This window comes from Erithacus rubecula (assembly GCF_903797595.1).
Source record: "Erithacus rubecula genome assembly, chromosome: 5".
NCBI classification, from domain to species: domain Eukaryota; kingdom Metazoa; phylum Chordata; class Aves; order Passeriformes; family Muscicapidae; genus Erithacus; species Erithacus rubecula.
The window spans coordinates 66,907,647-66,935,164 of record NC_136687.1 but is presented as its reverse complement, the minus strand read 5'-3'; the positions used below and the strand labels follow the sequence as shown (position 1 = coordinate 66,935,164).

The window sequence follows — 27,518 nt, the reverse complement described above, 5'->3', positions numbered from 1 at the left end:
CAAAGGGCCATTAGCCCAGAGGGTTGTGGAATAAAGTGGGCAGAACAGCCCAATAATCCCAGCTGAGGATTTATTCAGCCTCTGGGTGAGTTTATGGTCCTATTGCTGCTTCTGCCAAAACCTTTGTTCCTTGCTGTGAGCAGCACAAAAATCCATCCCTTAATGTCCTTGGAAACAGCCCATCTTGGTGAACAGATACTTGCTTTCTGTTCCCCTCTTGGCCAGTACATCCCTTGATTGCTAAAACCCAGACTGTTCTCCTAGCTGTGCTTTGGGGGGAGGAAGGGAACTGTCCTCTGGGTTTACCAGAAGGGATGCTGGGCTGTGGTGGTTGTGCTGCATCATGAACTCTGGTTGTTCAGGGGAGGGGGTTGGTCACTCCTGCCCATGTGATCTGAATTTCAGAGCTGCCTCTCATGCCTGCTGACACTGTGAGTGTGCTGGCCCCTCTCTGATGAATTCATCTAAATCTGTGGTCTCATGTAATATGCCCTTCTGATTTTGTTATACTCATCTAAGATTATATTTCTTCTTAGCTTTAGATTTCTCATTAACATGAGATTAGAGTGGAAATATCTGCTGTGTGTTTTTGAGATGCAGACAGTCCCTGTACAGTTCAGTTTGAGTGTGTGGTGTGCCTCATCTTCTCATCAAAAACATGTTGAAAGGGCAGGAACAATGAATGACTTATAGTAAGCAAACTACTCCCTGCTGAGAGTAAATTAAAAACTTGCAGTATTTTTGTCCAAATTGCAAACTAACCAGTGAATCTTGTACTTTGAAGACTTGAATTAAGGACTTTATTCCTGCTGTTATTTAAAATCTGATGATAGTTCTGATTTCTGTGCTTTTCCATGTCTGTGAGGGATACAGAGTCACAGACTGAGATGTAGTTGTCATCATGATTTAAATGACTTCTCTACCTAAGGAGAGAGTACTGAAGTGTTCAAAAGGGAACCCAAACCTGTACAGCTAATGAGCTCTGAGGAAATATTAGCTGATCGTTCCATTTTGGCTCATTTATTTAAATCAGACCCTGGTGTCTTTTGTAATGTGGCCAGCACTTGTCAGCAGCCATTTATTGTGATATATTGGTGGGAAACTTCCTGTTAGGATGTTTGTTGATAACAGCACTAAAACTGTTGAACACAGCAAAGAGGTTTAAAAAGCCCATGTGCTTTTCAAAATGCTTCTCAGGTACCTTTCTGTGGCTGTGTCACACCTAATGGCCTGTAAAGATGTCACTATAAATCACTGCTGAAAAAGAGACTTTGTGCTAAAAGCAGGGGTACAAGGAGGGGCAGAGAGACTTGGAAGGCATTTTGGAAAATTGCTTTAGCTCATCCTCAGTGATGCCATGGTTGGGTTAGTCCTGCCCAGCAGTGACAATCCATGTGTTACATGGACCATTTTTCCCCCAGCTGCTCTCTCCCTCTGCCCAGGGAGCCACACTCCCAACAGGATGAGGTCAAAAGAAGCCTGGACTTCTTTTGGAAAAGGAGGTTTTAGGAGGCTCTGTGCCAGCTAAATCCCTGGTTCAGCTGAGGTTCATGGGGCAGCCTGACTTTGGTCAGAACCAGCCAAAACTGAATTCTTGTGGCTAAATATGTCCTGCTTCCTGTTCATTTTCCAGGGACAAGAATTAGTTCCTTCAGCCAGGCAGACTTGGCCTCTGGCAGCATCCAGTACATCCACACCAGTGACATGGAAAAGCACATGGATGCCTTCACCTTTTCTGTGTCTGATGGGAGAAATGAGGTCAGTCCCAGCCTGACTTGTGCCCAAGTAGGAATGTGGCTGTTCCCCCTTCTCCTGCTCTCCTCAGGACAGGGAGCAGGCCCTGTGCAGGGAACAGGGAGCCTCCTGCCACGTGGCCTCGTGGGACTGCCTCACCAAGATCTGAGAGCTTGGTTTTCAGCTGCTTGCCAGCTGCTGCTGGAGCTCAGCTTTGATCAGCTTTTTTTGGCATGGTGACGACAGTCAGGCCCTGGAGAAATGCCTTTTTCCTGCTTTCTGAAAGAGAAAAGGCATAGCTGCACACAGAGGGAGAGAGGGAAAACAGAGTGAGAGAGGGAGGGAAAGGGGATGTTCACCAGTATCATAGAAAGAGGGAGAATTAATTAGTAGGGAGGGATAAAGAAAGTCATGTTCATGTGATCTGGGCTTAGCAGCTCAGATTTACTCACCAGACAAGGCTGAAATGAAGTGACCCAAACTGGGAATCACTGTGCTCTTGCAATAAATTCAAGAGAGGCTTTTCCTCCTGTCCCAGGTGAGCCAGACATTTGACATCACCATAAACCCCGTGGATGACTCCTTACCTGTAGTGCAAATCTTTGGGATGACAGTTCAGGAAGGGATGAGAAAAACCATCACCGAGTTTGAGCTCAAAGCAACAGATGCTGACACAGAGGTAAGGCAGGACCCCCCTGGCCTCCTCCCTCCCCTCTTCTGCTGCACACCTGGGCTGTTGGGAAAATGGCCTTGTGTTTGAAGACTTGTGGCCTTTGCACTGAGTTTATGCTTAGCATTGATGAAAGTGGCACTTCATCCTCTTACTGGTTTTGGCCAGAGGCTGAGCTGTCTCATACTGGCTCCACCTCACTGCTACTTCCCCTGCAGCAAGAGATCTGGCTGCCTGAGCCAAAATCCTGCCCCATAGGTTTTTGCTGCTGGCAGAAGTGGTGAGGGACACGTTGCCCAGAGTGGCTGCAGGACTAGGGGCTGCTCTTGTGCTCATGGAGCTGTCTCAGAGCAGCTGAAGCAGCAGTTGGGTGGGATGTGCCTTGCTTTGCAGGGAGCCACCTTTGGAGAGGATAAGGAATGGTGGGGCTCAGGGAATGTGCTGTGCTGGCTGTGGCTGGCAGCAGCAGCACAGGGAAGCTCTGGGCAGAGTCCCTGTGGTGTCCCAGCTCTGCCCCTCGTGTCTGGGTGCAGGTGGAGTCCCTGACATTCCAGGTGGTGCAGGCGCCCCGGCACGGGCAGCTGGAGCTCAGCAGCCCAGGGCAGCAGCTCCCTGTCCCAGCCAGCACCTTCACCATGGCCGACATCGCCCAGCGCCGCCTCAGCTACCGGCACCGCGGCGGCGCCGCGCCCCGCGACCGCTTCACCTTCACCCTGAGCGACGGCAGCGGCCCCCTCTTCGTGGTGCAGGACACACACAGCCAGGTCAGCAGGGGCAGGGCAGGCACAGGGGCTCTGAGCCCCAGAGAGACCCCAGAGAGACCCCAGAGTGAGCCCAGAGTGAGCCCAGAGTGAGCCCAGAGTGACCCCCGTCTCTGCACTCAGGTGGTGACCGCAGCACCGCAGCGATTCCAGGTGGACATTGTCCCCGTGGACGAGGGGACACCCAGGGTTGTCACCAACCTGGGCCTGCAGTGGCTGGAGCACACGGATGGACAGGTAACACCTGCCTGCCCTCTCTTGGGCTGCCTCTCCAGGAGAGGGAGCTTGGCAGCAGAACATCCTCCCCCTTCAGCACTCCAGTTTTTGTCATGGACAATACCCACCCCAGGGTACGTTCATAGCTTTGCTGATGGTGGAGATGTCTTGATGATGGTGCAGCAGTCATGGCAGAGATATATTCCAAAGATATGGCACAGGAATTTCTTGCTGTAACATGCTTTTGTTGTGCTGAAGTCAGAACAAAAACCCCAGGAAACTTCTCAGCTTGTTTTTGAGGAGCCAGCATTAACTGTAAGGAACGCTTTTGTTCTTCTCAGAAAAAAAATGAGTGGAAGATGCTGTGGTAAGAAATTGTATTAAGAAATGGCTATCTCAGCTCAAACTCCTCACTTCAGGAAAAGTACTCCTGCAGCCTTGAGCAGCTCAATTTTCTCTCTCTCTCCTGCTGATAAAAACATTTTGTTTTTCAAGAGAAAGCAAAATGTAGTGGAACGGAATCAGATCCATGTGAGGGCATTTGACAGAGGCTTTTGTGGAGGCTCACCAGAGCTGTGTGAACTGTCCTGAGTGAGACCTTCAATCTGAGGCTGTTGGCTGTTTTTTTGCCAAGCAGGGCCTCACCTGAGCATCAGCACAGCTCATGGAATAGAGGTTTTAATAAGTGAAACCCAAAGATTTGTCCCAGCTTTTAGCCCCAGCTAAATAAGGCTGGGCAGCTGCTTTGGAATTGGCTTTTCTTTGAGCCACATCTGTCTTTTAAATTATGTGAGGCAAAATTTGAATCCTTCTTGTATTATCAAACACTTTGTGGGATATCTCTCTTCAATGCTGCTCGGCTTTCACATCTCTAGATTTTCCCTCATGGAGGGCTGTTTTGACAGAGGGATGGTTGGGCATTTTTCATCAACAGTCAATCAGACTTGCACTGCTGGAGCTTCAGTTTTACTCCCTTGGTTTGGCTTTAATCCAGGCCACCAATCTCATCACTAAGAAGGAATTACTGACGACAGATCCTGACACAGATGCCAAACAGCTGATCTATGAGATAACAGCCGGTCCCAGAAATGGTCATGTGGAGAGCAAGCTGAAGCCAGGGACAGCTGTGACCACCTTTACACAGGGTATGGAGCTGGGCTCTGCCCTGCTGCTTTTTGCCATCGGTTGATTCAGTTTGTTAAAATAAGGAAAGATTAGGTGGGAGGAGACAAGGGGCAGGTGTCCAAAGTGTGTTGAAAATCAGCATTGATCTTTGCTGTCAGTTGCAGAAATCCTCTGATTTCTTAGAGATACCAACCTGTGTCCTGTAGGTTGCCCCAGGTTCTCCAGGCTTGTCAGAGCTTGAGATGTGACTTGGGGCAGTAAAGAGGGGCTGTAGATCTTGCAAGTGCATGTGATCATCAGAGTCTGACCGAGGTGTGGAGTCAGCAGTGTGGGGAAAGCTCACTCTTGCAGGGCTGAGGGAAGGGGAGGTGGGGGGTAGCTACTCCCTGTGCCACTGTGGTCCCTGATCCCTGCAGCCGTGCAGATCCACACTGCTCATCTGCAAAACTGCCTCTGGATGTCTGTGTTGACTCCCTGGGTGTTCCCTCCCGGCAGAGGATGTGAACCAGGGCCTCGTTCGGTACGTGCTGCACGAGGAGAAGGTGCAGGAGACCAGGGACAGCTTCCAGTTCCTGGTGAAGGACAGCAAACCCAACGTGGTCACCGGCAACGTCTTCCACATCCAGTGGTCCCTGCTCAGCTTTACTCACACCAGGTAAGTGGCACCAGGGCCACAGCACCTGGCTGGGAGCTGGGCTCTTACCTGAGCTCCCTACAGCGTGGCAAGGGAATTGTGTCTGTGAGGAGAGGGGCTGCCAGGCTGTGTGCCTGTTACTGTGCCTGGGATTTTCCACCCTGAGCGAGGTGCTGTGTCACACAGACACAGGGCTTGCTCCCCAGTTGCTCGTGTGTGCTTATCCCTTCCAGCTACGCAGTCAGGGAGGGCGCTGGCTCGGTGAGCGTGGCCGTGAGGCGGGTGGGGAACCTGCAGCAGTACAGCATCGTGCTGTGCCGCACGGAGCCGGGGACAGCCACCGCCGGAGCCGCAGCGCCGCCCGGGCAGCGCGACTACGCCGAGCACGCGGGGCAGGTGCGTGCCACACGGCCGGGGGGACACGGGAGACAGGCAGGGTGGCATGCAGGCCAGGACAGCAGCCAGGCTGCTGCCTTGCAGGTGCAGTTCGAGGAGCGGGAGCACACCAAGGCCTGCACCATCGCCATCAACGACGACGACGTGTTCGAGGGCGCGGAGAGCTTCTCCGTGGAGCTCAGCCTGCCGGCCTACGCCCTGCTGGGGAACGTCACCCGGGCCACCGTCACCATCTCGGACCCCGAGGACGAGCCCACGCTGCAGTTCGACAGGAGCACGTTCCGCGTCAGCGAGAGCGCCGGCTCCCTCTCGGCTCCCGTGCTAAGGAAAGGTGGGTCGGGTGGGCTGAGCCCCCGGGAGGGGAACCCTCACCCCCAAACCCTTGGGCTTTGCCTGCTTATGGTTTTAGAAAAGGTTCTGCAGCACAACTGCAAAGGCAAGCAACACACAAGGCAGTGGTGTTTATTCTTTCAACCTTTCCTGCCTCTGCTGTTAAAAGCTTCTGGAGTTTGGATTTGTTTCAACTCCTGGCACGAGCAAGAGCAAACCCCTCTATTTGTTTGCTGCTTCTCTGTGATCTAGACAGTGTTTTTTGTGGACTCTGTCACTGGGCTGTGTGTTCTTTAACAGGCAAGTGCCAGCAGTTTCCTGAGTGTGAATTTAGGAGCTGCTATGCAAGTTCAGGAGCAGGGACTGTGTTCTTTTTCATTCCTCATCCTCTTTTCCGAATGCTGCTTTATTATTTAAATGAACAGCATCTCCACCAAATAGATGGAAAGTTTTTCCACAGAATGATGGTGTTTTCCTACTGCTTCCTAGGGGATGCCAGCAGCACTGTGTCTGCCATCTGCTACACCGTCCCCAAATCAGCCAAGGGCAGCAGCCTTTACGCGCTGGAGTCCGGCTCCGACTTCAAGTCCCGGGGGCTGTCGGATGAGAACCGCCTCGTCTGGGGGCCGGGTGTCACCGTGGTGACATGTGATGTCACTCTGATCGATGACAGTGAGTATGAGGAGGAGGAGGAGTTCGAGCTGGTGCTGGCCGACGCCTCGGACAACGCCCGCATGGGCGGCCGGGCTGTGGCCAGCGTGGTCATCGCCGGTCCCAACGACGCCTCGGCCGTGTTCCTGGGCAACGCCACCTTCACCGTCAGCGAGGCTGCAGGTGAGCACCAGGGGCTGTGCTGGCAGGCTCTCTCTGGAGGCTGTCACCACAAAGAGGGGTCAGAAGGAGTGATTGAGGGCACAGCAGAGCTTCGGAGATGTGCACAGGGTTCCCTCTCTGCCAAGGGGAGGCTGGGGGCTGGAGCTGCAGGGAATGGGGTGAGCCTGTGGAGCGTGGCTGCTCTCTGTTCTCTCTCATGTGCATCTGGTGCTGCAGGACACATTGAGATCCCCGTGCTCAGGCAGGGCCCTGACCTCTCCACGCCCACGTCGGTGTGGTGTGCCACCCGGACATCCGACCCGCCCTCCGCCAGCCCCGGAGTTGATTACGTCCCCAGCTCCAGGAAAATAGAGTTCAGGCCAGGCAAGACAGAAGAGGTGAGGAGCCACTGGGACTCCTGCTGAGTCTGCTTTGCCTGGTGACACTTGTCTTGTGTTTCTGTGCATATCTGCCATTTGTTTTGAAAATCCTCTCGGGGCCACTTGAAAACTCTTAGTAAGTCCACTAGGCAGAGACTCCCATCCCATCAGCACTCCAGCCAGGAGAGATTTGGTCATGCCACCGCTTCCAGGACAAAGATGGCTGCCTGTTCTCTGAATTGATAGATTTATGTAGAACATTCTTTACATTGATTAATGGATTCAGAAAACATAATTGCATAATGGCTTTACACTAGAAACCCAGGAAAGGATGAAAGCTTTGTACGCCTAACAGCAGGAATTCCACTTTCCAGTTCTGCCCCCTGACAATCCTGGATGATGCTCAGTACCCAGTGATAGAAGGGCTGGAGACATTTGTTGTTTACCTCAGCTCCCCCCACGGAGCCGAGCTGGCAAAGCCGTTCCAAGCCATCGTGGCCATTAATGACATCCTCCAGGACGGTGAGTTATCCCTGGCAGCTGGCTCTGTTCCATTCCTGCCCCTTGGCTCCCTGAGGATCCTCAGCACTGCCTGGCTCTGTTCCTGCCCCCTGCAGTGCCCAGCATGCAGTTCACCAAGGACACCTACAGGGCCAAGGAGAAGGAGGGGACGCTGCACATCCCCATCTTCCGCACGGGGGACCTGAGCTACGAGTCCTCTGTCAGGTGCTACACCCGCAGCCAGACAGCACAGGTGATGCAGGACTTCACAGAGAGGAGGGATGCAGAGGAGTCCCGCATCACTTTCCTCAAAGGGGAGAAGGTGAGCTGGGCCTGCCTCCTGGGGGAGGGAAGAACCTGTGCTGGGACAGGTTCACTTCTCCTCCTCGGCTCTCTGTCATCAGAGGGAGCTGGCAGAGTTGTCCAGGCTGTTTTCAGATGACTCAGATTCTTGTCCTGGCACTGTGACCCACTGTGAAGGGGTTGCGTGTTTTGTGATTAAACTGGTTAAATTGTGAAATGCAAATTTAGTGGTTCAGGAGGACTCGGGATTGTTGTACATAGAGCTGTGGGTTTGTGGAAGGAGTTGCTTTTGCTGCTGTGTCTCATGTAATAGCATGGTTTGTCCACACTGAAGTAGCAGCCCTAAAAATGGAAAGGTTCCTTCCAGGATGGACAGCACTCCAATGTGCAGCCCTGGATAGGGAAGTACAGCCTGGCCTTTATGTGGCTTTATCAGATCTATCAGTGTTTGCTGCTTTCTCCACTTGGCTTTAGGTGAAGAACTGCAGTGTTCACATCAATGATGACTCTGCCTTCGAACCAGAAGAGCAGTTCCAGGTCTATCTGGGTAGCCCCCTTGGGAACCACTGGAGTGGAGCTAGGATTGGGAAGATGGACATGGCAACCATAACTGTCACCAATGACGAAGATGGTGAGTGAGGCTGCTCCACAGGGATGTGATGGTGTTCCCAGGGAGTCAGCACAGTGCCACCAGTGGATGCCTTCAGTGCCACGGTCACTGTGCACAGGTCACTGATGTTCACCGGCCTGGGCTGAAGGGAGGGGTTGGATAAGAGTGCTTGGAGCCACCACCTCTCCTGTTTCCCAGTCCCCTGCAGCTGGAGGTGCTGTGCTTCCCCTGGGAGCAGAGGGATGCCAGGTCCCTCTGGCGTGACAGCCAGCAGGGGCTGGAACACCAGCACATGGCAGGGATTCGGGGGCGTGTGTGAGGCAGGGAGGGGATGCAAACCCGGGGCTTTCCCTGCGCTGTCCCCGCAGCCCCCACCATCGAGTTCGAGGCGGCGGCGTTCCAGGTGCGGGAGCCGCCGGGCCCCGAGGGGGTGGCCGTGCTGAGCGTGCCCGTGGTGCGCCGCGGCGACCAGAACCGCACCTCCAGGGTGCGCTGCAGCACCCGCGACGGCTCCGCCCAGGCCGGCCTCGACTACTACCCCAAGAGCCGCCTGCTCAAGTTCAGCCCAGGTGAGCAGCGCCCCGGGGGGACGGGCACAGGAGGGGAGCGACCTGGGATATCCTGTGCAGGTCACAACACACAGGAGATTTGGGAAAGGAAGCTTTTCACGCCGAGTTTGCTGTGATTTTATTACTCAGAAAAGCTGATGTGTTAAACAAAGGGTGGTCAGACCAGGGGAAGAAGCACTGGCACCTGGCAGAGTCGAGTCCACCTCAGGCCGTGCTGCTGGACCAAGAAGCCCTCAGCAAACAGCTCTGCACGCTGGTTTGATGGAAAAGAGGGATGGGAATGTGCTCTGCATCCCAGATTTTTCCTCCAGACAGCTAACACAAGACAGTCATTATTAATCCTCAGACGGCATCTGCTAGTAAATCTATCACCAGATCGATTGGATCAGTTGTCATAGCTGGAGTTTTATGTTTTTAGTAGACTCCTCTGGGTAAATTATTAGCAGCAATGAGTGGAAATAAAATTTATAATTCATATTTTATCATAATGTCTCTGTGGTCACAGCCTAGAGCAGCTGCACAGGGTTTGGATGAGAACTTCAGAGCAGTCTCTGATGATGAATGGACTCCTCTCTGTTTTTCCTGCACTCTCTCCCACAGGTGTGGCCCACATCATGTTTAAGGTGGAGATCATGTCCAACGAAGACCGGGAATGGCACGAGTCCTTTTCTCTGGTGCTGGGCCCAGATGATCCGGTGGAAGCAGTTCTAGGAGACACCAGCACTGCCACAGTGACTATTTTGGACCAGGAGGCAGCAGGGAGCCTGATCCTCCCAGCACCTCCTGTGGTGAGTGGATGTGATTTAGTGCCCTTCAAGCGCAGATTAGGAACTGCAGTAGGATTCTGGGGATAAAATGTAGAGCTGCAGTGAACGTGGGAGGCAGGATGGCTGTTCCCACCCTTTCCCTCCTCCCCAGCTGAGCTCTGCCCTCTTGCCTCTACACAGGTCGTCACCCTGGCTGACTACGACCGCGTGGAAGAAGTGACCAAGGAGGGTGCCAAGAAATCCCCGTCCCCAGGCTACCCCCTGGTCTGTGTCACTCCCTGCGACCCCCACTTCCCCACCTTCGCCCTGATGGAGGAGCGCTGCCGCCAGGCCGGGATCAACCAGTCCTCCATCCAGTTCAGCTGGGAAGTGGCCGCGCCCACGGACGGGAACGGGGCGCGCTCGCCCTTCGAGACCATCACGGACAGCACCCCCTTCACCAGCGTCAACCACAGGGTACGGCCAGCTGACACCTGCTGGGCTCTGGGGCTTGTGTGGGTTTAGGGGATTCAGCACTGGTTTTCCTTAAGCTGCTGGCAGCAGCACTGGTGTCACCCTTCTGCTTCCCTCAGGTGCTGGACAGCATCTACTTCAGCCGGCGCTTCCACGTGCGCTGCGTGGCCAAGGCTGTGGACAAGGCTGGCCACGTGGGCACCCCCCTGAGGAGCAACGTGGTCACCATTGGCACAGACAGTGCCATCTGCCACACGCCCGTGGTGGCGGGCACAGCCCGAGGCTTCCAGGCACAGTCCTTCATTGCCACGCTCAAGTACCTGGATGTGAAGCACAAGGAGCATCCCAACAGGTATGAGCCTGGGGAGGGGGAGTGCAGCCCTTCACCAGCTCAGACTAAACCTGCCAGGGCTGTGCAGTGTCCTGTGGCTGGCAGGCTGCTCTGCTGTGCTGTCTCACGTGCTGCTTGTTGCAGGATCCACATCTCGGTGCAGATCCCCCACCAGGATGGGATGCTGCCCCTCATCTCCACGCTGCCTCTGCACAACCTGCATTTCCTTCTCTCAGAGTCCATCTACAGGCACCAGCACGTCTGCTCCAACCTGGTCACTGTCAGAGACCTCAGAGGCATCTCAGGTAACCTGCAGTGCCAGCCTCTTCTTCCTGAATGTGGAAGCCTGGAAAGCAATGGAGAGGGCAACTTTGTCTTCCTCTGGGCTCCCTTGGCATGATGTAACCAGCAATGAATCTTCCTGGCTTAACAGCAGTGACCAGAGTTGCCCCTTTGGAGATGAGATTCCAGGCACGGGAATGTTTCAGATTGTAGGTTGTAGATTCACAACATGCTGGTGATTTCCTGCTTTTCAAATCTGTCTTATATCTGTGATATCCCCCTGGGTAGGGAGGGATCTGCAGGGCTGGATCACATGAGGCAACAACATCCATTCACTGCTGAAGGAAATGTCAGAGCTGAAAAGAACAGGCAGATTGTGGCTCTTACACTCCAGGGAATGAAATCCTTGCTAGATCCAGGGGGGCAGCAGGCTGTACTTAATTCTGATAATTCCATACTCAATCTGTTCCTCATTTCTTAAAGGTTAACTTCAGCCTTGAATCAGTAGGTCGCTAAGTGTGATTTTTAGGATGATTACTTCACTCCTATGAAGTCCTGAGTATGATCAGGAAGGGAGAGGAGCTCCCATGATCCAAGAGCTCCATCCTTGTCCTGGGGCTGTTCAGGATGGGCAGGATGAGCTGCTGGTCTCTCCCTCAGAGGCAGGGTTCCTGGACCAGGTGAGCCAGCCCAGCTCCTTGCTGGGCCCAGGCTACGACCGTCCCTACCAGCTGGACCCTGCAGTGAGGGAGCCCAAGAGCATCCAGCTGTACCAGCACCTCAACCTCAAGAGCTGCATCTGGACCTTCAACGCCTTCTACGACATGACTGAGCTGATTGATGTCTGTGGAGGCTCTGTCACTGCTGACTTCCAGGTGAGAGGGGCCCACCCAGATCCCTCCCAGTTCTCAGGCACAGCTCTGCCCTGCACTTGGGTCTAGCTCAGCTGCTGCTCTGCTCTGTACAGGTGGAGTGTGGCTTCCCCCCTGCCACCTGGAAGAGAGCAGTGCTGTGTGCTTTTTGTTTCATTTATTTTCCTGGGGTGTCACAAGTTTTATTCTCCTAATCTTTAGAGCACCAGGAAAATACTTGTTTTTTAATATCCTTTTCCAAATTCCATACTGGAAATAAAAAATGTCCTCAGCTGGGCTCTCTCTTACAATTTTGACCATGTAGAAATGAGCCAAGGTCAGAGCAGAGGCCTCTCACTCCATGCTCCACAGCAGAGCTAGGTCATGGGATATTTTAACTCATTTCCTAACTAACAGGCTGGCAGACCAAACCCCAAAAATGTTCCTCTGTAAATAAATGGCTTTCACTATTGGAGGTGTGTCACTGCCCTCTCGTGGCTGCATTATCCGTGTGCAGCCCACTCCATCTCCCTTAAGTTCTTGCATTAAATTCCCAGTCACATTGCCAGGACCAGCATCATCTCTTTTAATTCCTGCCAGCCTGGACTATTTCATTAAGTTTCCTTTTATAGCTCCAATTGTTTGCACAAGCCCAGAGGAGCTGCTTGGCCTGAACAACTGCCCAGTGGAGCATGTGGAGCCTGGCACCAGCCAGGCTGGAACATCTCCCTGAATTCTCTGGAGCCTGCGAAGTACAGCTGCACTCTGCAGATAATAAATGGAGAGCTCTGGGAGGCCTGAGCAGGCAGAATTGCTGAGTTTTAATCCAGAGTTTTGGAAACTGGGGGGTTTTGAGGTGAAATTGTGCCCGGAGCTCCTCTGTCCCATGGTCCTGGCCAGCCTTAGCAATGCCCCTGAATTAAAGCACAGGTTGGTCTGAGGTACCTGCATGTAAATAATGTTCAGAGTCACTTCTGGCTTCACCTGAAGGTGCATAACCCTGTTTTTGGGGTTGTATTGCCAGGTGAGGGACTCTGCCCAGTCCTTCCTGACAGTGCACGTCCCTCTGTACGTGTCCTACATCTACGTGACGGCTCCGAGGGGCTGGGCTTCCCTGGAGCACCACACGGAGATGGAGTTCTCCTTCTTCTACGACACCGTTCTCTGGAGGACAGGTGAGGCTATGGAAGGAGAGGCTCCTTCGTGTTCTCTTCACTTTGTGCACTGCCACCAGAGTCCTGGGGGAGTGGGGAATTTGGAATATTTCCTTCCTTTCTGCTCGTGGGGGGCTTAGGCAGCCAGGGGATAACGGAGGAAGCGTGCAGCTGGCTCACTGCAGGATGACCCCAGCTAAACCCTGCTTTTGGAGATCCCCCAAACCCCTGTGGGGCTGAGGAGCCAGAGTGCTGAGGGCCCCAGTGGTGCTGTCCTTGCAGGGATCCAGACAGACAGCGTGCTCTCGGCCCGGCTGCAGATCCTCCGCATCTACATCCGCGAGGACGGCCGGCTGGTCATCGAGTTCAGGACACAGGCCAAGTTCAGAGGTGAGGGCAGTGATCCTGGCAGGGACACCAGCCAGGGTCACACACAGGCAGCAGGACCAGTCCCTGTCCCCGCCTGGAGCCCCTCGGTGCTGAGCCCCACACTCTGCCTCCTGCCCCTCCCTGTCCTCCCCCAGGGCTGTTTGTCATGGAGCACCACAGCCTGCCAGATGTCAGATCCTCTTTGATGACTCCAGAGCACCTGGGAGGGATTGAATTTGACCTGCAGCTGCTGTGGAGTGCTCAGACTTTTGACTCTCCTTACCAGCTCTGGAGAGCAACCAGCTCCTACAACAGGTGAGGGCTGGGGGTCCAGTCCCCTTCAGCAGCTTCCACCAGCACCATGTCCTGCCTGGTCCCCCTCCAGCAGCCACAGCAACAGTGTGGGATGCTCAGGAGCTTGGTCAGGGCTGGAGCACTGTTCTGCTGAGAGAAAAATCAGCTCAGCCTCTCGTAAAGGACTTTGTCCAGCAATGAAGCCAGTGGATAGACTGATCCCAGAGGTGACAGTGCATTTCTGAAGGTCACATTCGTCTGCTGGATGCCACTGCTGGGGCCAGGGGGAGGTGCTGCCCTGGGTGAAGAGCTCAGAGCTCTGCTGGGTGGCTGCAGGCTCTCCTGTCTGTTCCCAGGAAGGATTACTCTGGAGAATACACCATCCTGCTGATCCCCTGCACGGTGCAGCCCACGCAGTCGTGGGCAGAGCCTGGAGACAAGCCCCTGCCCTGCACGGCTCACGCTCCCGAGCGGTAAGGAGCCCCCACCCAGGGAGCAGGGCAGGGCACCCTGGGGGTGCACCAAACCTCATCTCTCCTTTGCTTCTTGCTTGTCCCAATTCCAGGTTTTTGATCCCCATTGCCTTCCAGCAGACAAACCGCCCAGTTCCTGTTGTTTACTCCCTGAACACAGAGTTTCAGCTCTGTAACAACGAGAAGGTTTTTCTCATGGACCCCACCAAATCAGAGATGTCTCTGGCAGAAATGGATTACAAAGGGGCTTTCTCCAAGGGTAGGATTTACCTCTCCCCTTCTGCTTGTACCCAGTGTTTCTGCCTTCACAGCTTCCATTTCCTGAAGAGGAAAGGGCAAAGCCCAGATGTGACTCTGCCTCTTCCACAGCAATAAATGACATTTTGAGCATCTTACAGCCCTATAAAACAACAACGTGCTTTGGCACTGTGTTCTGTCACTCCCACACACCAAGCCCTTCTGAACACAGACTCATGTGTGGTGTTTCCCCTGGTTGGGGAATTTCAGCTGCCCCTCCTTGTCCCCAGGGCAAATCCTGTACGGGCGCGTGCTCTGGCACCCGGAGCAGAACCTCAACGCCGCGTACAAGCTGCAGCTGGAGAAGGTTTACCTGTGCACGGGCAGGGATGGCTACGTGCCCTTCTTCGACCCCACGGGCACCGTCTACAACGAGGGGCCTCAGTACGGCTGCATCCAGCCCAACAAGTACCTGAAGCACCGGTTCCTCCTCCTGGTGAGTCCCCTGCTCCTGCTTCCCCTTGGGATTCTCCCTGGCAGCCAGCAGATGGCGTTTGTGCTGCTGTGCAAACTGTGAACACAAAGAGTTTTTCCCACCCTTTGTCCATGAGTGTTTATTAATCCATGCCTGCGTGTAGGTGTGGAAATGGGCAATTTGGATTAGATCCCTTACCCTGGCTTCCAGCCTCTCTGGGGAAAGCAGAGAGCATCCCTCACATGACTTCTCTGGCTTGCAGGACCGAAACCAGCCAGAAGTGACAGATAAATATTTCCATGATGTGCCTTTTGATGCCCACTTTGCCTCCGAGCTGTCCGAGTTCCACTCGGTGAGCAGCATGCCCGGAGTGGATGGATTTACTCTCAAGGTGGATGCTCTCTATAAGGTATGTACCCAGTGCTTTGGAGAGCCCAGCATGGACTTCCCTGTCCAGGGCCTCCCAAACACTCGTAGGCTCTGGGCCTTCAGAATTCAGCTTGGACACAGGAAATGAAGAATAGGATATTATTGTAGTAGTTTATTAAAAAATTAAAAATTTAAAAAAACCCAAAAAACCACATTTCCCTGAAGCACTCATGGAAAAACTCTTTCAAAAGATAGTGTTCATGTTCCTGAATGAATCATTGCCACTGGCACAGTCTGGACACCTCACTGGGTGGTCAGTGTTACTGCAAGTGCTTAGAAAAACCCACTGGGCTTTGTCAGACACTGGACACAAAACACACCAGCTCTTAACAGCATCCCCTGCTGTGAAAGCCGTGGTTAACATGCCCTCTGTCCATGCCTTGCCTTTGGTGAAGGTGGAAGCTGGACACCAGTGGTACCTGCAGGTGATCTATGTGATCGGCCCCGAGGGCGCGGCCGGGCCCCGAGTGCAGCGCTCCCTGGCCCGGCGCTGGCAGCGCGGCCGCAGGGACGTGCCCGAGGGCAATGGGAGGCCGGCGCTGGAGCCCTCCCTCATCTACGACAACGAGGGCGACCAGCTGAAGAACGGCACCAACATGAAGTCGCTGCTCCTGGAGCGGGAGGAAGCTGCCGCCGCCGCCTCCTTGTCCCAAACGGGCGCTTCCCTGGGCAGCGCCTTCGCCGCGCTGACGCTGCTGCTGCTGCTGCTCTCCGGGATTTGCCTCCTCGCCAGGGAGTGCCGCAAGGTGCGGAGGAAGCGGGAGGCGGCCAGGGGCGCTCCCGAGGAGCATCCCTTGAACACCAAGGTGGAGCTGCCCCGGGGCGCCCCGCGGGTCGCGGGCAGCCGGTGCTGCACCGTCAGGAACGTCCATCCAGCCAGGGAGCCCGGCGGCGGCTCCCGCGGCCAGGGCAGGAAAGGGAAGCAGGTGAACTTGGAAGTCAGAGTCCACAGCAATTTGCACGACGGCACGGAAGTTTAATGGAGCACACGCATTGGGAAAAGCTTTTTATAAACTGTAAAATAAAGATAATCCAAAACGGAAAAGCCGCGCGGGTATTTTTTGAGTCTGGTGAGGAGGGGCGGCTCACTGCCCGCTGCTCCTGCCTTTGCCACGGCACCGCACGGCACCGCTGCCCTCTCCCGGCGCTGCTCCGGCTCTGCGGGCTCCAGCTCTCCCCGGGGCTGGGCACTGAGAGGAAACCGACCCTCGGCGTGCGGCAGCTCCGAGCCAGCCGGCGAGCAGCCGCGTTCACCTGGAAGAGAGAAAAGCTGAAACAAAAACTTCCCCCGCTGTGACCGGGGTGTTCCTTCATGTGCCGCCCGTACGGTCTCCTCGTTCCCTTGGAGCGCGGCAAACGGGAGCTACCACGGAGCTGCGGCGCCGAGGAAGGGAAAAAAGAAGACGCGGGCGCTGCTCCGGCCCGGCAGCGCCGCGCTCGGGGGTGGCGGAGCGGCGGGGCCGGGCCGGGCCGGGAGCGCCCCGTGTCCGCCAGAGGGCGCCCTGCGGGCCCCGGGCCCACACGGGGCTCCGCGTCCCAACCGGGAACCGGGAACCGCCGCACCGGCACCGGCACCGCCCGCCCGCCGCCTCCGGGCCCGGCACCGATCCCGGCACCGATGCCGCTTCTCCCGACGGGGGAGAGGCGGCACCGCCCGGGATCCCCCGGCGGGACCCGAACCCCCGAGCTCCATCGCCCGCTCTCGGTCAGTCTCGGCCCGGCAGCGGAGCAGGAGCGTTGTCGAGTGCAGGCTGGGTTTGCGCAGTGCCAGCCCGGGCAGCCCCGGTGCGGCCCGGCTCCGCCATCGCCCAGAGCCGCAGCCCGCCCGCCGGGCAGAGCCAGCGCCGCTCCGCCAGCCGGCACCGGCAGGGCCCGGTCCGCACCCCGGGACACCCCGGGACACACCGACACCGGCAGGGCCCGGTCCGCACCCCGGGACACACCGGGACACACCGGCACCGGCAGGGCTCGGTCCGCACCCTGCGGTGCCGCCGCTCCCGTCGGGAGCATCGAGGCGGGACCGGGGTCGGTACCGGGACCGGAACCGCAGGGCGCCCTCTGGCGGACACGGAGCGCGGTGCGAGCGCGGCGCCCCCGTGTGGCCACAGACAGCGCTGCGGGGGCGGGGCCGGCACAGGTGTGAGGGGCGGGGCCACAGAGCGCGGGGCGAGGCCACGGGGCGCGTGCGCGGCGCGGCGCGAGGCCGCACAGGTGTGACATATCACACATCGGCCGCAGGTGCGCGGGGCTCCAGTGCGGCTGCGCGGGGCGGGACCGAGGGCATTTAAACCCCGGAAACCGCCGCGGGCGCCATTTTCTCCCCAGCGCTCGGAGGTGCCGGCAGCAGCCGGTGCGGGCTCCCTCGGCGGGGCCCCGGTGAGGCTCTTCCCTCTGCTTCTCTGTTCTCTCTCCTTCTTTCTCCTTCACTCTGCTTCATTGTCCTCTATCCTTCTCTCTCCTGTCCTTCTCTCTGCTTGTCTCTCCTCTCTCCTGTCCTTCTCTCTGCCTCTCCCTCCTTCTTTCGCTGTCTCCTTCTGTCCTTCTCTCTGCTTCTGTCCTTCTCCCTGTTTCTCTCTCCTTTTCTGTACTTCTCTCTCCTTCTCTGTACTTGTCTGTGCTGCTGTTCTCCCTCCTTCCCCCTCTGCCATCCTTCCCCCGTCCTTCTCTCCCGCTCCTGCTCCGCTCCCCGCCACCTCCCCGCTCCTTCCCGCCCCGTTCTTCCCCTGCCCAGCCCGACACCCGCTCTGTTTCCCCTCCAGCCTCCCCCTTTCTGCCCCTCGTCCTTTCCCCTTCCCTGTCATCCCGGCCCTGCTTCCCTTATCCCCCCCCCTCCCTGTCCCCTGTGTCCCCAATTCCCCCCTATCGCCCCCGGCTCTCCCCTGTCTCGCCTCTCTCTTCTCTTGCATCTCTGTCTCATCCGCTCATCTCTCTCTCCCTTGTCTCTCTCTCATTCCTCTCCTCTGTCCCTTTCTCTGTCCCCCTGTGTCCCCTGTGTGTCCCCGCGGTTCGGGGTGCCGGATAATAAAGCCCAGAGGGCCGGAGCCGGCGCCCCCCGCGGGGATCCCCCCCCCCCCCCACCCAGACCGTCCCCAGCACCGGGGGGCGGCTGTGCCCCCCACACTGGGGGCGGGGGGGATTGGATGGGCCCCCTCACTAGGGGGGGGTCCGGGGGGGGGGTTTAGGATGGGCCCCCTCACTAGGAGGGGGTCCGGGGGGGGGTTTAGGATGGGCCCCCTCACTAGGAGGGGGTCCGGGGGGGGGTTTAGGATGGGCCCCCTCACTAGGAGGGGGTCCAGGGGGAGGGGGGGGGGGTGGGAGGGCCCCCTCCGGGGGGGGGCCCTGGGCGGGGCGGGGGGCGGGGCCCCTCCGGGGGGAGGGGCGGGGGGGGAGGGGTCGGGGGGGTTCGCCCCCCTTGGCCCCTCCCACCCTGGCCCCTCCCTCCGGACGGGCACCGTCCCCGGCCCGCCCCAGGACCCTCCTCCGGACGGGGGGGGGGGGGTGGGGGGGGGAAGCAGAGGGGGTCACGTCACTCTGAACCGTAATTTTATATTAAAAAAAAAAGCGCAATCTCCCCCCTTCCTGACCCCCCCCCCCCCCCCCCCCCCCGGGTCCCGTCCGGAGGAGGGTCCTGGGGCGGGCCGGGGGCGGTGCCCGTCCGGAGGGAGGGGCCAGGGTGGGAGGGGCCAAGGGGGGCGGACCCCCCCGACCCCTCCCACCCCGCCCCTCCCCCCGGAGGGGCCCCGCCCCCCGCCCCGCCCCAGGGCCCCCCCCCCGGAGGGGGCCCCCCCCCCCCCCCCCCCCGGACCCCCTCCTAGTGAGGGGGCCCATTCTAAACCCCCCCCCGGACCCCCTCCTAGTGAGGGGGCCCATCCTAAACCCCCCCCGGACCCCCTCCTAGTGAGGGGGCCCATTCTAAACCCCCCCCCGGACCCCCTCCTAGTGAGGGGGCCCATCCAATCCCCCCCGCCCCCAGTGTGGGGGGCACAGCCGCCCCCCGGTGCTGGGGACGGTCTGTGTGTGGGGGGGGGGGATCCCCGCGGGGGGGCGCCGGCTCCGGCCCTCTGGGCTTTATTATCCGGCACCCCGAACCGCGGGGACACACAGGGGACACAGGGGGACAGAGAAAGGGACAGAGGAGAGAGAAAGGGACAGAGGAGGGATAAGGGGGACAGAGGAGGAATAAAGGGGACAGAGGAGGGATAAAGGAGACAGAGGAGGGATAAAGGGGACAGAGGAGGGATGAAGGGGACAGAGGAGGGATAAGGGGGACAGAGGATGGATGAAGGGGACAGAGGAGGGATAAGGGGGACAGAGGATGGATGAAGGGGACAGAGGAGGAATAAAGGGGACAGAGGAGGGATAAAGGAGACAGAGGAGGGATAAAGGGGACAGAGGAGGGATGAAGGGGACAGAGGAGGGATAAGGGGGACAGAGGAGGGATGAAGGGGACAGAGGAGGGATAAGGGGGACAGAGGAGGGATGAAGGGGACAGAGGAGGGATAAGGGGGACAGAGGAGGGATGAAGGGGACAGAGGATGGATAAGGGGGACAGAGGAGGGATAACGGGGACAGAGGAGGGATAACGGGGGGCGTACGTAGGGGAAATAGGGAGAAGCGGGTGAGGTGAAGCCGGGACGGTGCAGGGGGAGAAAGGAGGAGCAGCAGAGAAGGGGAACAGAGGGGAGAGTCAGGCTGGGCAGTGGGTGAGGAGCGGCCGGGCAGGAGGGGCTGGGGGGGCTGAGGTGCGGAGCAGGGAGAGAAGGGGAGAGAGCGAGCCGGGGAAGGGAGGGAGAGGGAAAAGGGAGGAACGGGAGAAAAGCAGGAAAGAGAAGCAGAAAGGACATAAGCAGAGAGGAGGAGGAGAGTGTAGCAGCGAGAATGAGAGAAGCAGAGAAAATGTGAGAACAAGAGACAGAAGGAGAGGGGACAGAGAAGGACAGAAGCAGAGTGAAAGAGAGAAGGAGAAAGAAGGAGAGAGAACAGAGAAGCAGAGGGAAGGAGAGAGAAGCAGAGAAGGAGAGAGAAGAGCCTCACCGGGGCCCCGCCGAGGGAGCCCGCACCGGCTGCTGCCGGCACCTCCGAGCGCTGGGGAGAAAATGGCGCTCGCGGCGGTTTCCGGGGTTTAAATGCCCTCGGTCCCGCCCCGCGCAGCCGCACTGGAGCCCCGCGCACCTGCGGCCGATGTGTGATATGTCACACCTGTGCGGCCTCGCGCCGCGCCGCGCACGCGCCCCGTGGCCTCGCCCCGCGCTCTGTGGCCCCGCCCCTCACGCCTGTGCCGGCCCCGCCCCCGCAGCGCTGTCTGTGGCCACACGGGGGCGCCGCGCTCGCACCGCGCTCCGTGTCCGCCAGAGGGCGCCCTGCGGGTCCGGTCCCGGTACCGACCCCGGTCCCGCCTCGATGCTCCCGACGGGGAGCGGCGGCACCGCAGGGTGCGGACCGAGCCCTGCCGGTGCCGGGGTGTCCCGGGGTGTCCCGGGGTGCGGACCGAGCCCTGCCGGTGTCGGGGTGTCCCGCGGTGTCCCGGGGTGTCCCGGGGTGCGGACCGAGCCCTGCCGGTGTCGGTGTGTCCCGGGGTGTCCCGGGGTGCGGACCGAGCCCTGCCGGTGCCTGTGCCGGGGTGTCCCGGGGTGCGGACCGGGCCCTGCCGGTGTCGGTGTGTCCCGGGGTGTCCCGGGGTGCGGACCGGGCCCTGCCGGTGCCGGCTGGCGGAGCGGCGCTGGCTCTGCCCGGCGGGCGGGCTGCGGCTCTGGGCGATGGCGGAGCCGGGCCGCACCGGGGCTGCCCGGGCTGGCACTGCGCAAACCCAGCCTGCACTCGACAACGCTCCTGCTCCGCTGCCGGGCCGAGACTGACCGAGAGCGGGCGATGGAGCTCGGGGGTTCGGGTCCCGCCGGGGGATCCCGGGCGGTGCCGCCTCTCCCCCGTCGGGAGAAGCGGCATCGGTGCCGGGATCGGTGCCGGGCCCGGAGGCGGCGGGCGGTGCCGGTGCCGGTGCGGCGGTTCCCGGTTCCCGGTTGGGACGCGGAGCCCCGTGTGGGCCCGGGGCCCGCAGGGCGCCCTCTGGCGGACACGGGGCGCTCCCGGCCCGGCCCGGCCCCGCCGCTCCGCCACCCCCGAGCGCGGCGCTGCCGCTCCTGCCCGGCCGGGGCGGCTGCGGCACCCGGGGAGCCGGGCACGGTCCCGCTCCGGTGCCGGGCACGGTCCCGCTCCGGGGAGTTGGGCCCCGCGAGAAGGGCGGCAGCGGCGCTCTCCCGGTGCCGCCCGTGTTCCGGGAGCCGGAGCTGCCTCCCTGTCCCTCCATGTGCCCGTCCTCGGGCCGCAGTAAGGTGCAGCTCTTCTGACAGCTGCCAGACCTGATGCTCTCCTTCCTCTCCCTCCATTTCTCTGCAACTCACACTCTCCAGTGGCAAAACGTCTGGTTTTAAAAATCCCGTTAAAACATTTTATTTCCAGTCGGGGAAGGTCCTGCCTGGGATGGAAACGGGTAAAAAAGAGGAAACTCAAAAATGGCAAAACCAGGTGCTGGCCCGTGAGTGCGAGCTGGGAAGGCCTGGGCATGTCCAAGGTTTGTTTTATTTCCACGTGCTCCTGCACGGGGTGCCCGTGCTGTGGGCTGGTATCCTCTGCTGCTGGCCAGGGCCACCCTTGTCTCCTCCAAGGGACCCACAGCACTGCCAGGATGATACTGAATTGGATCTTGTATATACCCAATCCCCTCACAGCACTGAGTGCCTCCATCCCGGGCACTTTCCACAGGAGAGCAGCAACTGCACGTGAAACTTTGGTGACCACTGAGAAATGAGAGAGCAGCTGTGATAAAAAACAGGGTCTGCACAGAGCACCCCGCTGATGATACCCAAAACACCCTAAAATCATGGATGTCCTTACCTGGGCACAGGAGTGGCCAGGAGTTCATCTGGCCACTGCCTTTAAAGTATCAACTGGAGCCTGACCTCGGAGGGGGTGAGAACCAGCTCAGTTCCAGGGAACTCAGTAAAATCCCCAAGGACACCGGTGGGGCTGGAGGATGAGGGTTATAAATAAAATTCCATGGAATATAGACATGTCCTTGTCCTGATCCCACTGAACTCCTTTGGATGGAGGGTTGCTGGTTCCTGACAAACCTGGTAAAAGCAGCTCTGTATGGGAATATCCGTGCTCCATGAGGCATCGTGAGGCTGCTCCAGCCTCAGCCTGGAATTCTGGGCTGCAGGTACAATTCCTTTTGCTTTTCCAGAGTCACAGTGACCCTTATTTGGTCCTGTTCTCTCCTGGCTCATTTGGAGTATCCATTTGTGCTGGTTTAGATTCCACGACTCCAGTGTGGAGATTTGGGGTTATGCTTCTCTGCTTCCAGCAGATCCCATAAGGACCCAAAGCAGATCCCACCTGTCCAGCCTGGGGGAAAACACCTGCAGCTGCCAGGAGCTCTGACTGCTCTTCCTACCAGCTCTTGAGCAGTGTCAGGGCCACCACGAGGGAGCCAAAACCCCAATAAACCCCAAATCCTACAGAGTGAATAATCCAAAGGAAGAAATGCACTGTTGTCATAAAAAGCTTCAAAACCTGTTAAAAGTTCTATGCAAACAAGGTAATGGATTCCCAGGAACCTCACTAATGCTCTGGGTTCCATGTTTGTGTTTTCATTCCCTCACTTGGCAGCTTGTAGAACTTGCCCTGGGATTTAGAGGTCAGGCAGGGTTTGTTTTGCATGGCCCTTCACCTCTGGCCCAGAGGGAAGCTGACTCTGTGTGTGACCCCTCTGCCAGCACCGTGCTCTGCAGGGAGGAATTTCTGCCCCCACTGCAGAGGGCACACATCAGCACTGGCCCCTACAGATGGCCTGACATTCTCCCCCCAAAATACTCATTGTACTTCAAAGAGCAGCTCAAGTTTTACCCCAAAATTATCCTGACACGTTCACCACTTCCTTTTTACCTCAAAATGTTCACTCAGTCCATTACAAGTTATCTCATGTTTTACCCTCAGAATGTTAATCTGGTCTCCTATGGATGGCTTAGATTTTACCACCAAACCCCCCACTATTTACCTCCATCTAACCCTTAAAATATTCATTCTGTCCCTTACAGATAACTTCAGGTTATTCACCCAAATATTGTTTGTTCCTTACAGATTGTCTCAAATTTTCAAGCAAAAACTTAATCTTACCAGTACACTACTGACCACCTTAGTTCACCTCAAAATTTTCTTTATAGACTCAGCACCCAAGATTTTTCCTCCTGTAACTATTAATTACTTCATTTTACCTCACAATGCTCATTCTGTCCCTACACAAACTCAAGTTTTACTCCCATTTTTTTCCATGCCTATCTGCTAATGACCACCTCATTTTAACCTCAGGATTTCCAGTCTCTCCTCTACAGGTTAACTCACATTTGAACTCCAACACATTCATTTTGTCCCTATAGATCACCTCTATTTTTCCACCAAAACCCCCAGCAATTACCTCTCTTCTATCCCAAATATTAATTCTATCCACTACAGATCACCTCAGGAATTTCCCCTGAAATTTTCCTTACCTGTCCAGTACTTTTTACCTCAAAATGTTGTTTTCTCTCCTCCACACATTACCTCAATTTTACCCCTAAAATTTCTTTGCCTGTCCACTACTGATTCTGTAAAATGTTCATTCTCCACCCTGGAGGTTATCTCAGTTCTTAGCCACAAATATTTCCCTAATGCACACTACATCCCTAAACCTGAGGATAAAGGGAGTTTTCACCAGATCCCAGTAAACATTAGTGAGTTAATCCCAACAGACAGGAGAAGGGAAATGAGTCCCTCTGGCTTACCCCACAGCATGTGCAGGAGCAGGTGTCCTCCAGTGCAGGCCATCAGGGTTTGAGGCCCTCAGGTCTGGCTGCTCAAATCCAACCAAAACATAGCTGGGTCCAATTAAATGATTTTTCCTGTCCTGAAAGAGAGAAGAAAAGAAAAATTAAGTCAACTGTGCAAGTCAAAAACTCCTGGCTTTCATGTATTTGTTCTCTTTGCTTATTATAGAGCTTTTAATTAAAAAAAAAATAAAATAAAAAAAAAAAAAGAGAAGTGACAGCCAGAATAAATATGTAAGTGCCCTTCTCCAGGATTTTTATTCAAACCTCTTTCAGACATAAAAAGGCTGGTAATTTTTCTTATTGTATTACTTGCCTGATTTTAACAGAACCATCATCATCCCAGACCCCACTTGGGAGTTATCCTTTGGCACTGGACTTTGGATTAGAGATGTCCAGGATGCTGGATTACTTTTGTCCTTTGTTCATAGAGCTCAGCACCCTCCTCTCCTGAGAGCAGCAGTTCAGGATAAGAGGTCCTTGGGTCTGCATACAGCACCACAAAACAGCAGCTGGGCTTGGGGCAATACAATCTTACCAAGTTAGAGCAGCAGGGTGTGACAGCTGGGGACAGTGCTTGGGGACTGGAGAGGGCTCATCCAGCTATGCTCCTTTTGCAGCTACATGCCCTTGCTCCACCAGCAGCAAGTCACTGCAGACAAATCCTCCACAGCCACACTGGGAGTTCTGCCCTCTTCCTCCAGCATTATTTGGGAGGGAAGAGTGAGGAACAAGCCCTGAACAGACCAAACAGGACAGACACAGTGGAGAAAAATCACCAGGCAGCAACCCCTGTGCTTGGCAGGGGCCTGGGGCATCCACTTCCAGGCTACTGGTTTCCTTTTCCTCCTTTTGCAGCAATTGTGGTGGGCTAAAATCCATCTTCCTGCTTGCCACTCTCTCCACACCTTCTTCTTCAAGGGGGATGTGGCTGTAACTCACCAGAGGTGAGAAAATTGCCATACAAAACCCCCCTGAGAAGAACAAGAACATCAGGAGCAGCAGGAATTCCTTAGTGCTTCTGCTCACAGATATTTTCATTGTGCTCTGCTTCACAGGGGCTTTCCTGCCAAGCTCATTTTGATCTTATTATATATTGAAAAATCATTTTGGAAGTTGAGTTTGCTGAGAACTGGTTCCTCTTACTATTATTAATGTGTAGGTTTTAATGCTACACTTGCCATGATTCTTAGGGCTCCAGAACTCCCCAGACTGACCCAAATCTTCACATCCACCTTCCTCTGTTCATTGCACGTTGCACCAGTTCACTGTCCCTTCAGAACAAGAAATGGATCCACTTGAGTCCCAGAGCCTGTTGTGCCCTGTCAGCACAGGGCATGGAAAGGGTCACAGAGATCCTTCTGAAGCCAGAATGGTTTCCCAGTGAAGTATTTTGTTCCCTGCACAGCTAACACTCTGTCAGTGCTTTGCTGCTGTCACCCAGTGCCTCAAAACTATAACCTGCCAGGGAGGAATGTTTGTGCCACAGGAACATCATTCCAAACACGCTGCTGCAAATCCTTTGCTTCTCACACCAGCTCACAGGGGAGCAGAACTGTCACTGCAGGCAGAAATGATCCTTTAGGGAGCACCACAAGCCATCCATGAGGAATTCCATCTACTGTACAAGGTGTGAGAAGCACTGAACCAAGCCACATCCTTACAGGGGAATTAGAGGAACCTGTTCAGCCAACAGCAGCTCCAATAAGAGCACTGAATCAAAACCTCACCAAAAATACATTAAAGCAAACACCAACACCTTTACAAGCACTTCAGTTTTCAATCTATGAACTAAAGCCAAAAGAGTCTTTCATACACTTGGGGAGAAGGCCATCCCATTTTTTTAAACAAATTTCTGGGAGTTGTTTCCAGCCTCCTGGTGTTCTTTTCTCAGCTCACAAGCAGCTGCCAGCATTACAGCTGGTTCTATGCACACAGGCAAGTGGCTGCTGCAATTTGTCATTCCAGCAGCTCCTGGAACTCAACCCACAACACACTGTGGGCATGTCCAAGCTCCAATCTCATGCCCAGAGATAACACACCAGATGTAGTGATGCCAAGAGTCAAATTCCAGCTGCTGGGAGCTGAAATTCTCCCTGATACCTCTCCTTCCCTGCCTTCCAGATCCTGCACCCCCAGCTCTTACCTCCTTGGAAACAGGAGCTGCACCCTCCTGGGTCCCTCAGCTGGACACTCCTGGCTGTGGGCAGCTGTGGTGACTGTCCCCAGGGCAGGTGACACCATGAGTGGGTCACAGAAATGCTGAGCAGCCTCAGGCCTGGCTCTTCTGCTTGCAGGGATGCTTCTCTCTGCAGAAACAAACAGTGACAAAAACCTTCAGGGCTGGGACACCACAGTAGCTAAACCTGCTGATTTTCCCACTGCCACAGCATCCTGTGGCCAGGCAGGACCCAAACCCACACCCAGCACAGCATTAGGGGAGCTAAACTGGAAATCAGGGCACACTGGACAAGAGCAAGGGAAGGATTTGTGGGTGGGTGGGAAGGATTTCTCCCTGAATGAAACCTGAATTTTTGTATGGTTGTGGAATCAGTTTTGTGCACCTCTTCCTCACCTCCTCGGGGTAAGGTATGAAATTCCTGACTGGAGTAATACCTTGAGAAGGTAGGAACACTTTGAGGTACATCACACCTTTGAGGAAACCAGATTATTTTAAAGTACATGCATATTTTTGGGTATTTTGTAGAACTGTCTAATACTTGATATGCTAAACCAATTGTCTAATACTTGATATGTTAAGCCAGGGATCTGTAAAATGCTGAACTTCCCTTATGGAGAACTCTGGACTGAGAAGCATGAATGGAAGTGCAGGGAGTCACTGACCCAGCTCCAACCTCTGCAACTCAAAAATTAACTCCAGAACTTTCCTTTGATCCTGATTTGCATCTCATCTTTCCTGTGATTTGAGACCCAAGGAGTGAGGAACATCCTGATCCACACAGACTGGTAACAACACAAGTAAAGTGACTTGTTTGGACTGTCCCCATCTACCTCTGGATGAACACTCTGGATTCAATGTTTTATCCTGACAGAACAAAATTTTATTTGCCTGTTATCTCCTGTCTGCTTAATAAATAACCCATTTTGTGAACAGATCTGATCTGCCATCCAGAGCACTTTCTGACAAGTGTTGACAAAAATCTGAGGCAGAGGCAGGGCTTGCCTGAAGCTGTCCCTCATCCTGAGACCCCCAGGAGCCTGAGGATGCTCTGGGGATTGCAGCTCCCAGCCTCAGGCAGCCCTGCATGGGAAAGCCAGGTGGGTTTTCCTCATCCCAGCCAGGAAAGACACAGCAGGAAGGGCTGACACCCCTGCCTCAGAACCAGGGCCCAGCAGGTTTCTGTGGGAACATGAAATATCTGTGTAGTTCAGAAGCTGCACAGCTCCTTGTGCTTCAGGGCTCCAGCTTTTCTGTACAGATCCAAACCCAAACCACCTGGCAACAATTAAAATTAACCCAGGAGTGCCTGGTTATGAGTGCA

General features: G+C 56.0%; 1 protein-coding gene and 1 long non-coding RNA gene across 2 annotated transcripts in view; one reads left to right on the top strand and one right to left on the bottom strand.

Moving 5' to 3' along the window:
• Positions 1 to 16,202, top strand: part of FRAS1 (Fraser extracellular matrix complex subunit 1) — a 97,022-nt gene extending 80,820 nt beyond the window's left edge. The window contains exons 47-73 of the mRNA XM_079306028.1: positions 1,634 to 1,758; positions 2,273 to 2,413; positions 2,938 to 3,168; positions 3,289 to 3,402; positions 4,376 to 4,526; positions 5,002 to 5,161; positions 5,374 to 5,536; positions 5,621 to 5,867; positions 6,356 to 6,700; positions 6,917 to 7,077; positions 7,434 to 7,581; positions 7,677 to 7,882; positions 8,338 to 8,494; positions 8,842 to 9,042; positions 9,643 to 9,830; positions 9,990 to 10,265; positions 10,382 to 10,614; positions 10,738 to 10,898; positions 11,536 to 11,750; positions 12,751 to 12,901; positions 13,163 to 13,270; positions 13,405 to 13,564; positions 13,900 to 14,016; positions 14,109 to 14,275; positions 14,544 to 14,749; positions 14,991 to 15,137; positions 15,553 to 16,202. Of these exons, the coding sequence (XP_079162154.1) occupies positions 1,634 to 1,758; positions 2,273 to 2,413; positions 2,938 to 3,168; positions 3,289 to 3,402; positions 4,376 to 4,526; positions 5,002 to 5,161; positions 5,374 to 5,536; positions 5,621 to 5,867; positions 6,356 to 6,700; positions 6,917 to 7,077; positions 7,434 to 7,581; positions 7,677 to 7,882; positions 8,338 to 8,494; positions 8,842 to 9,042; positions 9,643 to 9,830; positions 9,990 to 10,265; positions 10,382 to 10,614; positions 10,738 to 10,898; positions 11,536 to 11,750; positions 12,751 to 12,901; positions 13,163 to 13,270; positions 13,405 to 13,564; positions 13,900 to 14,016; positions 14,109 to 14,275; positions 14,544 to 14,749; positions 14,991 to 15,137; positions 15,553 to 16,137 (5,264 nt within the window). The 3' untranslated portion in view covers positions 16,138 to 16,202. The remainder of the gene's footprint in view (positions 1 to 1,633; positions 1,759 to 2,272; positions 2,414 to 2,937; positions 3,169 to 3,288; positions 3,403 to 4,375; positions 4,527 to 5,001; positions 5,162 to 5,373; positions 5,537 to 5,620; positions 5,868 to 6,355; positions 6,701 to 6,916; positions 7,078 to 7,433; positions 7,582 to 7,676; positions 7,883 to 8,337; positions 8,495 to 8,841; positions 9,043 to 9,642; positions 9,831 to 9,989; positions 10,266 to 10,381; positions 10,615 to 10,737; positions 10,899 to 11,535; positions 11,751 to 12,750; positions 12,902 to 13,162; positions 13,271 to 13,404; positions 13,565 to 13,899; positions 14,017 to 14,108; positions 14,276 to 14,543; positions 14,750 to 14,990; positions 15,138 to 15,552) is intronic.
• A 5,544-nt stretch (positions 16,203 to 21,746) lies between these two features.
• LOC306802177 lies at positions 21,747 to 26,307 on the bottom strand. Its single transcript, XR_013774298.1, has 3 exons — positions 24,986 to 26,307; positions 23,974 to 24,090; positions 21,747 to 21,951 (listed from the first exon to the last, which is right to left on the bottom strand). It is a non-coding gene; the product is annotated as an uncharacterized lncRNA (long non-coding RNA).
• Between the last annotated feature and the right edge of the window lie 1,211 nt (positions 26,308 to 27,518).